This window comes from Anarhichas minor, unplaced genomic scaffold (assembly GCF_050575085.1).
Source record: "Anarhichas minor isolate MPS153535 unplaced genomic scaffold, ASM5057508v1 ptg000012l, whole genome shotgun sequence".
Taxonomy (NCBI): domain Eukaryota; kingdom Metazoa; phylum Chordata; class Actinopteri; order Perciformes; family Anarhichadidae; genus Anarhichas; species Anarhichas minor.
The window spans coordinates 6,034,196-6,051,078 of NW_027466458.1; the positions used below are offsets into that span (position 1 = coordinate 6,034,196).

General features: G+C 45.9%; 3 protein-coding genes across 3 annotated transcripts; all 3 read right to left on the reverse strand.

The window, feature by feature from the left end:
• Positions 1 to 239: 239 nt before the first annotated feature.
• ndufb7 (NADH:ubiquinone oxidoreductase subunit B7) lies at positions 240 to 2,858 on the reverse strand. Its single transcript, XM_076090437.1, has 4 exons — positions 2,809 to 2,858; positions 2,584 to 2,716; positions 1,294 to 1,462; positions 240 to 406 (listed from the first exon to the last, which is right to left on the reverse strand). The coding sequence occupies exons 2-4, from the start codon at positions 2,693 to 2,695 to the stop codon at positions 319 to 321; spliced, it is 369 nt and encodes a 122-aa protein (XP_075946552.1). The 5' UTR covers positions 2,696 to 2,716; positions 2,809 to 2,858; the 3' UTR covers positions 240 to 318.
• A 520-nt stretch (positions 2,859 to 3,378) lies between these two features.
• On the reverse strand, positions 3,379 to 9,214 carry LOC142948711 (transitional endoplasmic reticulum ATPase). The gene is made up of 18 exons (XM_076090846.1): positions 9,192 to 9,214; positions 8,752 to 8,863; positions 8,493 to 8,665; positions 8,259 to 8,401; positions 7,997 to 8,127; positions 7,682 to 7,813; positions 7,471 to 7,573; positions 7,122 to 7,255; positions 6,801 to 6,936; positions 6,576 to 6,688; positions 6,092 to 6,256; positions 5,723 to 5,845; positions 5,414 to 5,626; positions 5,145 to 5,323; positions 4,912 to 5,041; positions 4,496 to 4,654; positions 3,966 to 4,117; positions 3,379 to 3,869 (listed from the first exon to the last, which is right to left on the reverse strand). The coding sequence occupies exons 1-18, from the start codon at positions 9,212 to 9,214 to the stop codon at positions 3,764 to 3,766; spliced, it is 2,427 nt and encodes an 808-aa protein (XP_075946961.1). The 3' UTR covers positions 3,379 to 3,763.
• Positions 9,215 to 9,934: 720 nt separating this feature from the next.
• On the reverse strand, positions 9,935 to 16,503 carry samd1b (sterile alpha motif domain containing 1b). The gene is made up of 7 exons (XM_076090438.1): positions 15,226 to 16,503; positions 14,034 to 14,265; positions 13,391 to 13,521; positions 13,067 to 13,115; positions 12,854 to 12,971; positions 11,981 to 12,095; positions 9,935 to 11,857 (listed from the first exon to the last, which is right to left on the reverse strand). Exons 1-7 carry the CDS (start codon positions 16,402 to 16,404, stop codon positions 11,714 to 11,716), a joined length of 1,968 nt encoding a protein of 655 aa, XP_075946553.1. The 5' UTR covers positions 16,405 to 16,503; the 3' UTR covers positions 9,935 to 11,713.
• Between the last annotated feature and the right edge of the window lie 380 nt (positions 16,504 to 16,883).

A 16,883-nucleotide genomic window follows, 5' to 3' on the forward strand; every position in this document is an offset into this window, starting at 1 on the left:
GGGTTGAAATGAGCACTTTGTTTAAATTAGTTTGCAAATACACATTTTGTCGGACACACCTGCAACCAAATAAAAAACAACCAGAAATGAATAAACCTTTAAGACTCATCCAAATACTAATAATAAAATGATGATGGAAGAGTTTTGTAGCCAAACACTGAACATGTTGGATGACAATCACATGTTGGTGAGGTCATCCAGAGGATTAGCGTTCGTGTGGACATTAATAAGACGGAGGGTTGTAGAGCTTAAACCATATTGTTTACTGTGAACAGAAGCACATATATACAGAGAAGGAGTATCCCGAGGATACACTGATCATGCAGCTTCAGCCTGAACCTCGACCCTCTTCTTCCTCAGCTGGAGCCTCCTCTCTCTCTCGTACTCCTTCATACGCATCACGTAGCTGGAGGCAGAAAAAGGCATAATGACGAGCTGGATACATATCACAAGATTAAAGTTAATTTGTCAAATCTGAAATCGAGGATCTTGAATAGGTTCCTTTGTGGAGTCTTAATATTCAAAAATCTAGCTTCTTAGTTTATGCAATTTTAGAATATTTACTGTAAACTACGACACAGAGTAAACCAGACACTTTAATTAGCTTAGGGTTTTCTGAGCTTTTGGCCACTAGATTTCATTTTTCATGATTATTATGAACTAATAACGAACAGTATGAGATCTGCTTACATGTCTGATAGTGCTGCAGGTCTTCCAATACCAGTGGTTTTAAAAGGTGAACCAATCATGTATTAGCAACTGCAGACTGTAGGAAGCTTAACGCTTTCATCCAGAGCACTTTCTCTACCTTTGGCCGACATGTTTGATGCAAACGTGTCCCAACCGGTAGAGAACGCTGCGCCTAAATACACTTCTGTGTTCTGCATTTAACAATGAACATGTTTTTAATTAGGTTTTAAAAATGACATCTTTGTCATTTAGAAAACAAGAATATACCTAATAATTATTTGACAATTAAGCATATTTATATTGCACTAAAATCAGGATAAATTAAGTAATTTGGCAACAATTTTGTGTCACTGCATCCGAGGGAATGTTAGCTCGCGAACTGTGGAAAAACATGCATGTCTCTACCCGATGATGTGATTAAAATGATGCATTTGCAATAAACTATTTTATTGATCTGAATTCTTAAGCACATTTAGATATAAAAGTAACTAGCTTGAGTTTTTTTAATTTGATCTCAGTAAATGGCGCTCTGAGGTCCACGGCGGGAGGACCTGGTCTAGGAGAGTCCATCCTACATCAGACCTTTCAAATAACAATACTCACTCCTGGTGTTCGCAGTAGTCCCAGCCGTGTCTCTCATGCTTGCAAGCCAGGAAGTTGGGCCAGTTGTCCCTCTTGCACTTCATGAGTTTCAGGAGATACTGGGCACAGTAGTCCCTCTGCTCCAAAGGTAGCTGGGCCAAGTTCATCTGCTCCTGACTTGCTACCATCTCTGAAGAAGGAATACAAATTATTATTGTCATCTTTGCACGTACAAGGACCTCATGAAGGATGCATCGATACCGACTCAAATAGCTGGATGAGGTACAGTGACAATGGAGCCTATTCTATTCTGTATATACTGGAATTTTAATTCCGGTTTACATTTTCATTTAATTAAATGTCACTATCCCAGAAGGAGGTAACACAACTGAGGCAACTGATTTCTGTATTTATGTATTACAGCTTGTCTCCATTGTAACCACACTAGAGTGGAAGTATGCACACAATTACGAAAAACAGCACATTAGTGTAGAATATCGGACGAAGTCCAAGACTCCAAACTGCTAAACTCGGAGCACAAATCCTTTGTTTTCACTCAAATAGAAATTCTAAATGAACTTGGACCGAAAGGGTTTGTACTTATTACACTATGTTTTAAAATTCTTTACTAAGTGGACGATTGTTACATTATGCGTTACAGAGTTAGGAAAGCAATTTGAATCTTCACTAACTGAAGCAAATGCCTTTTTCATGCATGCACCATACATAAGATAGATAGTAAATGAAATGGTATTTAAGTGGGGTCCACTGACACCGACTTCCTGGAGGGTTTTGCTTGATTTCACAACAACATCCCCATGGGGGTTCTCTAACGTGTACACTGAGTTGCTCCATCATTAACTGCATATGATTTATCTTAACTGTTCAGACTTTAAACTTGATTACATTTTCCACATGGATTTCAACTTTAACCTTTACATGCATCTATTCTGCACAATATACTGCCTCGATATACTACAGACACACACCTGTGCAGTAATGTCATATCTACATATAGTGGTTATTGCTCATTAGTATAAACATATATTATGTTTTGTCTGCAAACTGTGCTACAAGTCAGGTGTCCCCCTAAATACTTAAAGCCAGATTATGAAGTGACAGGGCAAACTGCAGCAGCTCACTTGACACTGGACTCCTCTAACAGCAGTTAGCTGGTGAGCTAACCGGAGCTAGCTCGGCTAACGTCAGACAGGTTGAACATAGCATGGCCGAGAGGGGAACCTGTTTCACTCGAGGTGATTATAAACACATGGTAGTATTCCGTTAGAAGTGTGTCTTCTGATGACAAACCTCGCTCGCTCCTCTCTGGAAAGCCCAACTGAGGGTCGAACTCGTACTTCCTCGCTGGGTCCGGCTCGGTGTCCGTCTCCGTGACATACCGTCTGGCCAGGTGAGCTCCCATGGCAGCGACGATGTTTAGACACTGTTACAGAAAAAATGGATGTGTTTAGTTTGCTGCTGTACCGTGCTAATCTAACATTTCCAGAAGGAATCTGCTGCCTGCCATTCGGTCACCTCCACAAGCCCCCTGATGCCACTTCCGCTTCTCACCGGAAATAAACAGCCTTAGCGGTACGTCAGAGAAACACGTTCCTTCTAGCCAACTAACAAAGGTTCCGAGGCTGCTGTTGTTTCCGATAACTCAGTGTTTACTAAATGCTGGTAAAACTACTTATTCTGTTTTAAGTATTTAATAATGTGAACCGTACAAAAACATTACAGTTTAGCTCAATATTCAATATTTTCTAGCAAAGCTGGCTCACCAAACTAAGAGCCCCTGCAACAGAGCCCCAGACCCTCAGTGGCCATGAAGGCCTCAGAACTAAATTGTCCACAGTTAGATCACAAAAAGGACAAAATGCATTCACACTACTACAATATAATATTTTTGACTTATTTTGTTGGGGTGTATTGGTACCTTTAAAACTTAAGCAGGTCGAACTAAGACTATTAAAGTTGCAGTTGTGTTATTTACTAATAAAATGAACAATGGTTGTATTCAAGTGTCCCAGTAAGCCAGCATGCACCGTACCTGTACAAAAAACTGCAGTCAGTATCCCAAGATAAACCTACGAGGCATGGCATTTGAATTTATTTATTCATCACATTTTAAACACAACTTACATAACTTTCATATTGCAAACAGATTACAGTGTGAAACCCCAAAGCTCTGATGTTTTGTTTGACACATTTATTCTTTTATCACTGGCTTACATGTCTATTGGTTCTTACATTGACTATTATAGCATCATCACTAGATAGACATGTTTTTTGATTTCTTGTTTCATTAATGTTTCTAAAAGTATTTAAAAAAGATTATTTATGATTATTATAACTATGATTTCCCCAAGTTTCCCTCTGTATCTTGTTATTTCCACTCCCATTATGCATCACTCCTATAAGGAAGCCAGGCTCAGCGGTGGAAAAGGAAAACATTTAGCAGCTGTTCTACTATATGATGAGTTTTCTGTCACTGGTAGAGATCGTCATTGCCTTCCTCTCCGGACAAATTTGGCCCCCCTGACCCGGAGCCTGACCCCTGACCTCCAGACTGGTCGCCAGTAGCAGAGGGGAACCTAGGTGGGGGGGAAAAAAGGGTTGAGTCTTGAATGTATCTTGAAGAATCCAAGACTACATTTTCTGTGACACAGTTGTTCGGTCATAATATGTACCTGAAGTTTCCAAAACCTCGGCTCTGCTGCAGAGTTTGAGAAAACATTTCATACTTGCGGATGTCATTGTCACTGACAGAGCGACGAGCAAATCGCATCGCCTCTTCAAAGTGGTCCTTTCTGAGCTCTGGGACTGGATCAGAGTCCTCATCCTGCAGGAAGAGAAAAACATGATGTGGACCTCATATGGAAACAGTACACCGTGTGTGTGTGTGTGTGTGTGTGTGTGTGTGTGTGTGTGTGTGTGTGTGTGTGTGTGTGTGTGTGTGTGTGTGTGTGTGTGTGTGTGTGTTCCCAGTCCAAGGGTTGAGAATTGCAAAACCCACAGCCGCCCTTTGGGGAACTTTTTTATCTTCCACAGTCTCTTTATGGACCAAGCACACACACACACAGCCTGGTACTGCTTTGAGGAGTGGTGCATGTGTGTTAGAAAAAGTCAGAGAGACACAACTATCAGTCTCCTGTTGAACACATTATAGTACGGTGTAAATAAGCATGTATGCAGCGCCGTAACAGCCCGGCAGTCTGACCATGGGGATGTCTGGTTTGTTCTGCCTCTGACGCTCAGCCTTGATCTCGGCCTCGATGGCCTCACGGATGGCCAGCTTACAGGCCCGTTGGCAGATCTCTGTCAGGTCAGCTCCGGAGAAACCCTCTGTGATGCCAGACAGGTAGTCCAGGTTCACGTCCTACAGGAAGAAGAGAAAGGAGGAGCAAAGGCAAAGAGAAAGAGGAACATTCATCACAATGAATACTTAAATACATTTTACCACCATCATCTAAGATAAGATATAGACTTTATTGTCCCAAATTAAATTTGTATAAAGGGGCAGACCAACGTTTCATTTTCTGTTCTCTCTCTCTCTCTCTCTCTCTCTCTCTTGCGTACATGAGGAAGATATGCTACAGAGAAATTCATCTCCATATATGTGTGTGTTTCACTAACCCGTGCGACAGGGGACTTGCGCAGGTTGGCGTTCAGGATCGCTGTGCGAGATAGTTTGTCTGGGAGCGGGATGTAGATGAGCTGGTCTAAGCGGCCCGGCCGCAGGATGGCAGAGTCGATGATGTCTGGTCTGGTGTGACAAGAGGAGAAGAGGAAGTGAGATGAGAATCATTACTTCCAGCGTGCTGCCCTCTCAAACCACAGTCATTAAATACAAATTCCCACATGTGCACCTGTTTGTGGCACCGATAATGAAAACATTTTTTTTGTCCGACATGCCGTCCATCTCTGTGAGTATCTGGTTGATGACTCTGTCAGCTGCACCACTTCCATCTCCACCTCCGCCTCCTCTGGATTTGGCAATGGAGTCTAACTCGTCGAAAAACAAGATGCAGGGGGCTGCCTGTCTGGCCTGGAGACAGAGAAGGTCAGCGAGGTTACAGTGAGAAACAAATGTCTATCCTCCAACAATCACATTTCTTTTCCATTTCTCTGCTCTCACCTTATCAAACACGTCTCTGACATTTGCCTCTGATTCTCCAAACCACATGGTGAGCATCTCGGGTCCTTTGATGGAGATAAAGTTTGCCTGGCACTCGTTGGCGATAGCCTTAGCCAGCAGGGTTTTCCCGCAGCCCGGAGGGCCGTAGAACAATACTCCACGAGATGGAGTCATACCAAACTTCAGGAACTTCTCCGGGTACTCAACAGGGTACTGAGGAGAGTGAAGATAGATGGGATTGTTGATGGGGCATGTGTTTGTAGGTATGTGCAGAGTCTGGTGGTGTGAGTGTGTGAGTGTTTCTTCCACCTGAACAAGCTCTTGCAGTTCTCTCTTGACCTCGTCCAGTCCTCCGACGTCCGCCCAGTTCACCTGAGGCACCTCTACAAGGGTTTCTCTCAGAGCTGAAGGGTTGCTCTGACTCAGAGCCCACTGAGGGTGGACATGATGAGTGATGAGGAAAGGACATGATGAGTGATGAGGAAAGGACATGATGAGTGATGAGGAAAGGACACGGATCTCTCTTCAATCATTTAGAAATATTCACGTCTAGCTTTTATTGTGTGGTTACAAATGACGAGATGCACAGTTGTGTTCTTTGAGGAATTAATACACCCACATACGGTCTGGAAGAACAACAGTCAGTATGTGTGTATTTGCGTGCATGTGCGTGCGTACCTGGAAGTCATCCATGGAGACACACATTGAGTTGAGCAGGTCAGCGTCGATGGATTCGTCCTCCAGGTCTATGAGGGTCATCTTCTTGCGGATTGTCTGCAGAGCAGCTTCTGAGCACAAAGCAGCCATGTCGGCGCCTACATGGCCGTGGGTGTCTTTGGCAATCTGAGATATGTTAAATAGCATTGATATGAATTCATTAAACAGCACACATGCATATCAAGATTGGGATGGATGCCATCAAAAGGTAGTGTGATTGCTGAAGGTAACGTTTTTGTTTAGAGCTCCTTTTTTAACACAAACCAGATGCAGTGATGTTAATGGGACTCCACCAACATGAGAGTGAAGTCAATTAAACTCAATTGGTGGCCAACGTACTATCACATGAGACAAAGAAAAAAAAGCTGGAACGTTTTGTTGACTAACTAATTGTTACAGCTTCAGTTATCAGAGAATTGTGGCCCAGGCTGCTAAACCTCCTCACCCTCTCCAGGTCGATGTCGTCAGACAATTTCATGTTTTTGGTGTGAATCTCCAGAATCTCCAGTCTGCCAGTGGAATCAGGGATTCCAATGTCAATCTCCCGGTCAAACCTGCCTGGAAAGAGACATCACCATTTGTATGTGATTGCTTTTGTGTGTGTGTGTGTGTGTGTGTGTGTGTGTGTGTGTGTGTGTGTGTGTGTGTGTGTGTGTGTATGTGTCCTGACCAAAGCGTCTCAGAGCAGGGTCCACGCTATTTGGTCGGTTTGTAGCTGCCATGACAACTACATGAGCTCTTTGCTTCAGGCCGTCCATCAGGGTCAGGAGCTGAGAGACTATACGTCTCTCCACTTCACCATGGGTCTACACACACACACACACACACACACACACACACACACAAAGTTAAAGGCAAGAGTTTTTCATTTTTCCTTGCATTTGCTTGCATTCAGAGAAAAGAAGCGCACACTTGATTGTACAGTTGTTGCAGAGAGTTTATGCACATACAGATCTGTACATGCATTTTGTAGCCATTCTCCAATGTTTACCTTCTCTCTCTTGGGAGCGATGGCATCCAGCTCATCAATAAAGATGATGGCAGGAGCGTTTTTCTCTGCCTCCTCAAACGCCTTTCTTAGGTTGCTCTCTGACTCTCCCGCCAGCTTACTCATGATCTCAGGACCTTGTCACAGAGTAATGCACAGCATGTACAACACATTTCCTCCCACACAGATCTATAAATAAGAACGCCGATGAGGGAATTGGAATTTCCAATCAGTAACTCTGTATACCTTATTTTCAAAGTTTTTTCACTTTGCAAGAGCAGGATCAGCTAATTGTTCCTCCCTTCCTGTACAAATGATCGCACCGTGCCACTGCGTGAAAAGAAAGCCTTACCATTGATGAGGAAGAAGAAGGCACCAGTTTCATTGGCTACAGCCCGGGCCACCAGGGTCTTCCCTGTGCCTGCAGGGCCGTACAGCAGGATACCTCTGGGGGGCTGAAAGAGGGAACAACACACTGAGTCATTATAAGATAATGTAAGAATTAAAGGAAGCAGAAATAAGAGTGGATGGGGTCAGTGTTTCTGTGTGTTTCTGTATGACACCTTAACTCCTATAGCCTTGAAAAGGCCAGGGTGTCTCAGAGGAAGCTCCACCATCTCTTTGATCTGGGCAAGCTGCTTCCGACAGCCTCCGATGTCGTCGTAGCCGATGTCATTTAGGCTCTCCTCCTCGTCCTGTCACAAGGCAATATGCAAGATTCAGACCTGTCTGTAGGTATATATGCCTCGGATCATTTCCTGTTATAACAAACAGCACGGTACATTTCTTCCACTTTAACTACCAAACTAATATTAAATATTCAAATTAAATCAGCATTGTAGTATAGAGCTGGCACACAATCTTAATCTCTCACAGACCTCTCTTTTGATTGGCTCCCCCTCGCAGTAGATGACAGTGTCTGGGGCAACGATGCAGTGAGGGCTGGGGTCAGTCTCCACCACCTTGAACTCCACCCCCCGCATGCTCCCCCGCACCAAGAAGATGTCACCTGGCAACACAGGTAAAACAAAAGTCACCACACAAAGGGACATGTGCTCTAGTCGAGATGATGGTGAGGCGATGACCCGATCATAGTATAAAACAGAGCTGTTTTACTGTGGTATGATGGAGTTGCAGTACCTGTATGTATGGGCCGGTAAGCCTCCAGAAAATACGGTTTGAGGAAAACATCAAAGAGGTTTCCTGTCAGGCCCGCGATGGTGTCATCTATAGGGAGGACATGGATCTTTTTCCCGTACTTGATGTCAGGGCAGGCATGAATACTGTGATAACACACACATCCTGGTCACTTCACATTGTCAAACCTCACATGTGACTCCATACCACACACAAAGGCACAGGTGGGAAATCTACCTGATGACATCACCGAGCCGGACACGCAGGTTGCTGCGCGTCACACGAGTCATGCGTATTCTCCCATGTCCACAGGAGTCGTCATTCAGGACAATGCACACCGCCTCGCGACGCTTCCTCCCTCTCAACACCACCGTGTCCCCCCGGAAGAGCTGCAGCTCCTCCGTCTTGTTCTAGTGCAAACACAAAACTCTCAGAAGAAATACAAACACACTAGGATATATATGTTTGTAACCCCCCACACAACACACACACAGACCTGTGACAGGCTGACAATGCTGCTGTCTTCATTGAGAGCTTCGTCCACAATGAGTCTGTTAGGTCTGTGTTTCTGCTTTAGGATGGCAGTGGAGAAATCCTCTCCCTTTGAGCTTCGAAAACAAGAGACACACGACTCTCTGAACATGCAGTCTTTGCACTTGTAGCTCATATTTCCTCATGCGCCACTGAGCTGTATTTAGACTCTCTTTGGCTCAGCACGTAGCAACTCTATGGGCCTCTACACGTAAAATAAATCTTGTTAACTTATCAATAGTTTTGATAAAAATATTCTGTAGTTTTAAAAACCTGATCAACTGAAAATGTAATTTGCATAATTTATAAGTTAGAACCAGATTTGTGAAGCAAACATTTACTGGATAAAATATGCATATCCACACACACACACACAAAAACTGTACACATGCAGCTGTCACTCACTCTGCTCCTCCTGAGCCTGGCATGACTGCTCTCCTTTGTCCCGTCAGATATCCTTTCTCACACCAAGATCTGCTCCCTCGCTGTCGTTTGCTGTGTTGTATTCAGCGGTTTCAGGTTCTGCCGGATCTGAACTGCCCTGGTGGGGTTTTGGTCCTTCCTGGAGCCCTGAAGTTCCCAGCAGTCTCAGTCTTTTCTTTTTCGTCTGTTGCCTACAACCACCATGTTTGTGGGAGCAGCAGTCTGTTTATCAGTGGAGTTATAAATACGCCCGTGTTATTTGTAACCCCATCGTGTGCACACACACACACAAACACTTTCATACACTCACACACATATCCCAAGCACTTACCTTGGAGAGTGTCCCAGGACAGATATAGAGTGATATTTCCTCCTCCCCCTGCTTCTTACCAGCAAATGCAGGCACACAGAGAACACGTTCCGACTTACTGTGAATTATTTACTGTCAAAATAAATGGTGTGTGGAGCCTATTTTCCAAAAGAACAGACTTATAGTCTGTCTCGTCTGGATAGTCCGTTCTTTTCTGAAACGCAGTCTGGTCTTTCCTCCTCTGACTTGTTGTGGTTGTGACTGAGGGGAACCCGGCTGCTGTGTTGTTGGATTCCCTCCCTCACACATATGCACATGTGTGTCTGGTACACACAATCATACACAAACACTGTTTATACAGTACATGCAACACTTGTTCACACACACTCAGAATGGACACATTGTGGTGTTTTGATTCAAACTTTTATTACTAAAATTGTCCTTTCACATATACCTTCAGACACACTGTACATTCCTCTTGTGAGAATCCGGACTCACACACAGCTGCCCCCCCCCCCCCCCTCCTACCGATTTAACTAATGACAAACACTGAAACATGCACCGTAGACTAAGTGTAATGAAAAAATGTTGATGGAACTTGCAAAGAAAATGAAGGAACGAGAGGAGAAAGAGGTAGAGGAGGTCAGTGTGTGGAGAGTGGATTGAAAACATTCACAAAATGAAACAAATATGCTGAATACAGAAATATAAACGTACAAATATGAGGGAAAAAAAGTCATTTGATAATTCATGCACAAAAGAGATGCCGAAGCTGGAATGTATGACGTTACAGTGAAGGTGGGAATGAGATGTGTGATCATTTGGTTTTTAACGTTTGAAGCTGGTGGGATGAGATTAGTTGGTTGATTGACTCAGCTTTACCCGGCGATAACATCTTTCAGTTAGATAATTGTTTTCTAATGATTTACTGATGGAGGCTGATTAAACTGACTTACTTTCAATATATTTACACTCAGATGAGAGTTGATTGTTGTGCTGATTTCAGACCAGTTAGCTGGCGTGTCTGATGAAAATGTCTGCACCAGACTCTGAGGAAAGTTTCACAAAGATACTTCAGACCTGGAGTGTTAGACTTTACATTAATGCATATTTTAAGCCTAAAATCTCAGCCACACTAACCCCAAGCTAACTATGAACATGGTAACAATCAGTGACACCTGCTGACCAGTGGCACCAAACGACGGAAAAATGTACCCACAAAATGTACCCACAATTCATTGCAAATATGTATCCCTACTTAAGCTTCGTGCAGCGGATGAATTGCACTCCGGAGTCTGACTGGTTTGATCTCAGCCACCGTCAAAGTCTGTCTTTGTGAAACCGTCCCCTCAGGTGTTGCATAGGCCAGAACAGATCATGGCTAGCGCTGCTTAAAAACATTGTTAAAAACTGAATGTCACTAAGATACACAAAAACAAGCTGTCGATCTGAGAGCTTACAAGATTCAACAACCTCTCAAACATCTAGGAGGAGCTATCAACTTATTGCGTTGACCAACACCCGTTTGCAAAAGGCCGTGAACCCGGCACAGGATTGTCTCTCGATATATACAGGACGACTATGACGGGTCCATCCAGCTTCTGAGAATGTATTTCATCTGGTCAATTTCTTATACGTTTCTGCTCAATCCGACGTGCTCCGTGATGCCTCCACACACATACAGTCTGTGTACAATGACAAACGAGAAACCCTTGAATTAAAGCCTCGAAAAAAGGAAATGTACTCCCACACAGAATAACCACGACCTCTTTCAAAATGTGCATCAAGGTCCGCACAAGACAACAGTCGAAAAACAAACCATTCTGCACGGTTTAGTCAAGAAATGGCAAAGTGCTTGATCATTGTAAATAAAAAAAAGAGGAATTGCATGACTTTTTTTGTTTTTGTTTTAACCTCTGCATCTTAAGATTGTACGAGTCTGCTTTCTCCCTCAAACTATTGTGCTCTGTTTGGTAGAGAATCCTTGTTGTCCATCCAGTCTCATTTCTGTGTGTCGTTTCTGGACCAGAACAGTTTAGAGGGCCAGAGGAAGAGAAACAGAGGTGTGTGTGTGTGTGTGTGTGTGTGTGTGTGTGTGTGCTGTTTGACATGAGATGAGAAGTGAAGCGTATATATCATGCATGCATATTCATAGGATTACTTGAGCTATATGTAAATACAGACATTACGGTCATTAACAGTCGTCGTCCTCAAAGTGCGTTTTCTGCAGAGCCTTTACATGACGCTCATAGATCTTGAGGGCGGGCCCGAGTCTGATTGACAGGCCAGTCAAAACGTCGTTACGCTGCATGAGGAGAAGCGACTTGCCATCGATTTCCTAATGAAGAGAGCAAAGCAATGCGGTCGGTCGATGAAGGTTACAACTGTTAAAGGTTCAAGTACAGCCAGTAACGCTGTCTCTGGTGGCCTCTGGTGTTTGTTAAAGGGATTACAGGCTCACCTGGGTCCTGAAGGCAGCAGCCTGTTCAGGGAAACCTGCTGCTGTGAAATAAGTGACCACATCAGACACTGTCCAGTCCACTGGGCCCCCACTGGCCCCCTCAGACTTCATAAACCTAGGGAGGTGAGGAAGAGGTGCGGTTGGCCCATTACAAAACCTGCAGGGGATGTTGAAATCGTAAACTCGGAACGTTATGTCAGAGCTGACATTTTAATTAAGAAATGTAGTTTTTTTATGTCGGGTTTAATGGCTGTTCATTCCCCTTTTTATGGTATTTAGTGCTGGTATATTAGAATGGGACAGTGTGACTTCCATGTTTTCACTGATGGAATAATCAAACCATGAACCTTGAGTTTACACTGTATCATTGTTAGTGTAAACAGGAGATATTAAGTTCTAAATAATATTGAATGGCCAGACTTTGTTTCACTTTATTTAAAAGCGGCTATCATCAATATTTTCTTACAGAATCTGCAGCTCCCCTCAGCTCTACAGAGCGTTATAGAGAGTTTCAGCTCACTGTTTTGCTGCAACTTTACTATTTTGGTTCACTGTCAGCACTTCATAGCATAAAAGAAATCTCTTAAAGACCCCCTAACTACCTGCTGAGCTCCAAACTGCAGACAGACACAGTGAGAGACTAGATGCTGAACATAGTGGAGAACAGCTGAAGAGACAGATATTTCCCTCAGGAGTCGAATCAGAGGGATTATTGTACTTCATCAGGTGGACACACACATGACTCCAAATTGCTCTGTAACTGCAGGGTGAGACAATAAGCAACTGTAGACTTTGTAACAGATCCAAAAAGGCAAGCAAGCCAACCCAATGAACCTGCGTCTTCAGTGTCTCCAGCATCTCTGCTGTACTCACCCTCCTCCTCCTCCTCCTCCGTCCATCCCTCGTTCCTCAGACGTGCCGGAGTCTCTCGGAGACGCAGTGGGTGTGAGCAGGCAGGACGACACGCCGACTTCCGTTTTAGACTCCAAGCCTACGGTGGGAACAACAAAGCACAGTCTGATTACATGTCGCCGCCGCCAGCCGCCAAACACACAGACATTTTGAGCTGATCTGTAAAGCACTCACTGTTGAAGTCTGAGGAGATGTGGTTGATTCTGTCATGCTGCCTCTGGCTCTGTATGTGGAGAGGAGAGGGGGGGGGGGGGTCAAACAGAGAAGCAAATACGTGAGCATGACAACAAATCATGGCTGAATTTTTAGTGTTGATGTGGATGCAAAGACAGAAGTATTGAGATGACAGGAGAGATGCAACAAAGGCCAGTCAGACTCTAACATAGGATGGTGCATTTCATGGTTGGCTTCAGAGTACATTTTGACCTGTTTTGATAATGTATGGAACATCATCCAACAATAAAAAACATCAGGACAGATGCACGTTCTTGCACTTACTTGTGCCTCCATATGTAGCTGATCAGAGACCACAGCTCTGTCCTCCAAGTGTGCGCTGTTACATTGTGACAGCGAAGCTCCCTGAACAGGTAGACGTGGCGTCCTGGTGACGGAATCAAGCCCGCACATCCCTGTGAGAGCAGCAGCCGAACCAAGATGGAAGAGGGAAAAGATTAAAGACGTTATCTTTTATTATTGTTATTGTCATTATTATCGTTATTATTATTATCATTATTACTATTATTATTATTATTGTTGGTAGCAGCAGCAGTAGTAGTACATTTATAATTTATAATAGAATTAATGTCCAAATTATTTAGGAAATTTATTTAGGTTTTCTCATCAGAAAAAATTATCAAAACAGTGATATAAAAAAAAAACTAATAAAGTTGGTGACAATAGTGAACTCATTATTTATATCAAAATTGAATATATTAGTTAACGTTATTAATCATTTTCTTACAAAGGCGCTTAATTCCAATTAATAGACAACAAATAAAACAAAAGCACTCAGGTACTTGTAGGTGAAGCAGCAGTAAGCGGTCATGATAGTGGCCTTGCGATCACCAGCGGAAGGTTACCAGCGTTAATTAGGGCCTTTAATCAGCCTTTCCCAGCCGCACGTTCATGCACACACACACACTTTTGCCCCCGTGCTGCTGCTGCTGAGGGCTCTCGTGCTCTGGTGCTGTCTGGATCTCAACTTCTTCTGTGGTTTTCTCAATGAGCTCTGGTTCGGTAGTCATGGCTACCGGGGATAGTCCTCCCGCCTCCTCATCAGAACTCCGGGGATCCTCCTCCTCTTCCTCATCCCGTTCCTCCTCTTCACTGGCTGTTTCCATCGGCTCATTCTCCGGGAGAGAGGGGGACGGCGGCTGCAATGACAGATAAAGTTGTATGAAGGCAATTAAAGCACACCTTGTTCCCCCACCGGACACCAGTGAGCAACACCTGAGTCAGGCTGCACTCTGCGCTTAACACAGAGCGTAGAGTGGGCTGGAGGACAAACACCGCCCACTTGGGGAAACAGAAATCTGAAATAACGATAGCCGACTACTGTAGCCTACTCAAGTCTGCACCCACCATGTGAGGGAGGAGAGTATCAGAAATGATACAAAGGCTTTAATGAGGCACGAAATGAGAGATGCGGGTATGACGAGGGGTGGAGAAACACAAAGCTCCGGGGTTACAGGAGTGGTGGAGGCTAACAAACACGGTGCTCAGCTGTTTGGGCTGAGTCCTCCGCCGGCCTGCGCGACAGAGCAGCGCCCACATGAGAGTTTAGACAGACACCGCCTACACCGCGCGGCAGGCCCGGACACCCCGCGCGGCTTAAGTTCCTGATGACAGAGATGAAATGTTATGAACCCCCGAATAGTGATGTGGCAACACAACCAGCTCGCGCCACGCGGAAGACGCTCTTTTATGGTGTGTGCGCGCGCTCATCCTGGGTGCCGGGGGGGAAGCCGCTCCGGAGCCGTCTGCTCCGGCAGCCCTGTGTAACCCGCACCTTTTGTGCAGGAAGCGGAGCCACGCGTACACGCGCGCGCACACACACACAACGCAAACGCAACACAGGCACAGCCACATCCCGCCGACAAATTACAGAAACAACAATTAATCTTCCTTAATGTGATCTCCTCAAACACTTTTGCATGTCGCCTAAAACATTGACCAAGAAAGAAAACAAAAAAATGTTGGTAAAGGAAGGCGCGTCCTGGTGCCGTGCGTGCGATTTTAACAGCTCATAATGTCTCAGCAAGCCGAGACGCGAGCGCCGTTCGGCGCCCTGTATAACCGGGACGTGTTGGACATATTAAGTTAGCGGTGCCCACCTTTCTCCCTGCGTGCTCGTCCTGCAGTGCGCTCTTTACAAGTCTGTCAGCGGACGCATTCTTCGGCTCCTCCGCCACCACCCCCCTCAGAGGAAGAGTAATGTTCCCGCAGCGGGTCCTGCGCAGTCTGCCCCTCGCCACCTCTCTCTCCATGACCACTTTGACTTTGCCTCGAGTCAGCTTCTCCTCCGACAGCCGCTCCTGGCTGCTCAGAAAGCCCAAAATCTCCTTCAGCCCGAGCGGCTTCGCGTGGCCTCTGGTCGCGGCGGCGGAGCCCCCTCGGGTGCTTTTCTCGGACAGGCTGCGAACAGAAGCCACCAATCTGTCGCCCAGGTCGGAGTTGGCGTGGTTCCCCGCTGCTCTGGTTCCCCCTCCTCCGACTCGAACTTTGGGCTTAAGGGGCATAGTCTGCTTCTGTCTCTGCTGCTGCGGGAGGTTGCTGACGCTCCCTGAGCAAGTTTTGTCCTGGGTGTCATCTCTTGACAAACGCGGCTCCGTCTCTCCAGGAGCTGCCTCGGCGGTGCTCGGTGTTATCCCGCTTGCATCACCGCCGTCGGGTGCGCTTGTTCTGTGACTGAGAGCGGGCGACGGGCAGTCCCCCGCTCCCTGCGGTCCTAATCCCTTGTCTCTCGGTGCACTTGCTTTCTCCCCTTTACAGCCGCTCCCGACAGCGCAGCCCGTTGTTGCGCCACAAATGAGGCACCCGTTTCCGCTACTCGGGCTGGAGGCAGGCTTGAGCTTGTTGTCGGTGGTGCTGGCTGATGTTAGGGTGTGGGGCTCCGGGCTGGGCTCCGAGTCCTCCTCGCCCTCCTCCTGGTCGGTGAAGCTGTGCGCACTGTCGTCGTTGTTGTTCAGATGGTCGTGTTTGGTCCGCTCCCTCGCTGCCTCCGCGCTGCTGCTGCTGCTGCTGCTGCCAGCGGCCGTGAACTCACTCTTCTTTCTGCTTTTCCTCTGCACCTTCGCCGCATTCCGGTACGATATGGACCCCTTGTAGCTAACTTTGAGCACCGTCTGCTCTTGAATCAGTTTTTCCAGTTCTGTCCTGGTTCGGTCCGGGTCTGACCCGTGTCGTCTCCGGACCATTCGACAAATCCTCTCCAGATCCGGACGGGCTTTCCTCGAGCGGAGAGAGTCGATTGTTTCCAGGATCCACTCTCGGTACTTATTGGGCTCGGACATCTTCTCTTGCTGGTGGGGTTTGGCCCAAGTGCGTCTTTTCTTCCCCCTCTGCCGTTTCACAAGTGACGCTGTGTCAAAGCTGGGAAGCCAGAGTGCGATTCCCCCGGCTGGAGAATGAGGACGGAAGCCTGGCTGGTACGCTTTCGTTCGTTGGCCACATTGTGCGCTTAAGGTGGACCGAAGATGGCGCCTAGGTCTCCGCCACAGACGCAAATGACATTTAAGGTGGAATCGGCTGCTTTTTACTCCATCGGAGCTCTGCTCTTTGTTCGCAGTCTCGATCTGATCAGCCCGCAGATTATAACATCTGATTTTAACACAAAGAAACAACGATACGCAGTCCAGGCAGGGAGCGGAGGAGATGATTTTGCGATTGAACGTCGTGATTTTAAGCGTTTTGGCGAATCACATTGAGCCGGGCGGTCAACAGATGGGTTGGTGACGGCTCCATTCCGCATCAGGCGGCAGTGATGGATGTC

Coding starts and splice junctions, on each gene's coding strand:
- samd1b (XM_076090438.1), bottom strand. CDS start 16,404: ATGTCCGAGCCCAATAAGTACCGAGAGTGGATCCTGGAAACAATCGAC. Junction 13,116..13,390: donor AGCTACATATGGAGGCACAA/GTAAGTGCAAGA, acceptor CTCCACATACAG/AGCCAGAGGCAGCATGACAG. Junction 12,972..13,066: donor CATCTCCTCAGACTTCAACA/GTGAGTGCTTTA, acceptor TTCCCACCGTAG/GCTTGGAGTCTAAAACGGAA.
- ndufb7 (XM_076090437.1), bottom strand. CDS start 2,695: ATGGGAGCTCACCTGGCCAGACGGTATGTCACGGAGACGGACACCGAG. Junction 1,463..2,583: donor TCCAGAGAGGAGCGAGCGAG/GTTTGTCATCAG, acceptor TTCCTTCTTCAG/AGATGGTAGCAAGTCAGGAG. Junction 407..1,293: donor GACTACTGCGAACACCAGGA/GTGAGTATTGTT, acceptor TTCTGCCTCCAG/CTACGTGATGCGTATGAAGG.
- LOC142948711 (XM_076090846.1), bottom strand. CDS start 9,214: ATGCCAGGCTCAGGAGGAGCAGA. Junction 5,042..5,144: donor ATTATCGGTGCCACAAACAG/GTGCACATGTGG, acceptor TTGTCACACCAG/ACCAGACATCATCGACTCTG. Junction 4,118..4,495: donor ACAAACCAGACATCCCCATG/GTCAGACTGCCG, acceptor CTCTTCCTGCAG/GATGAGGACTCTGATCCAGT.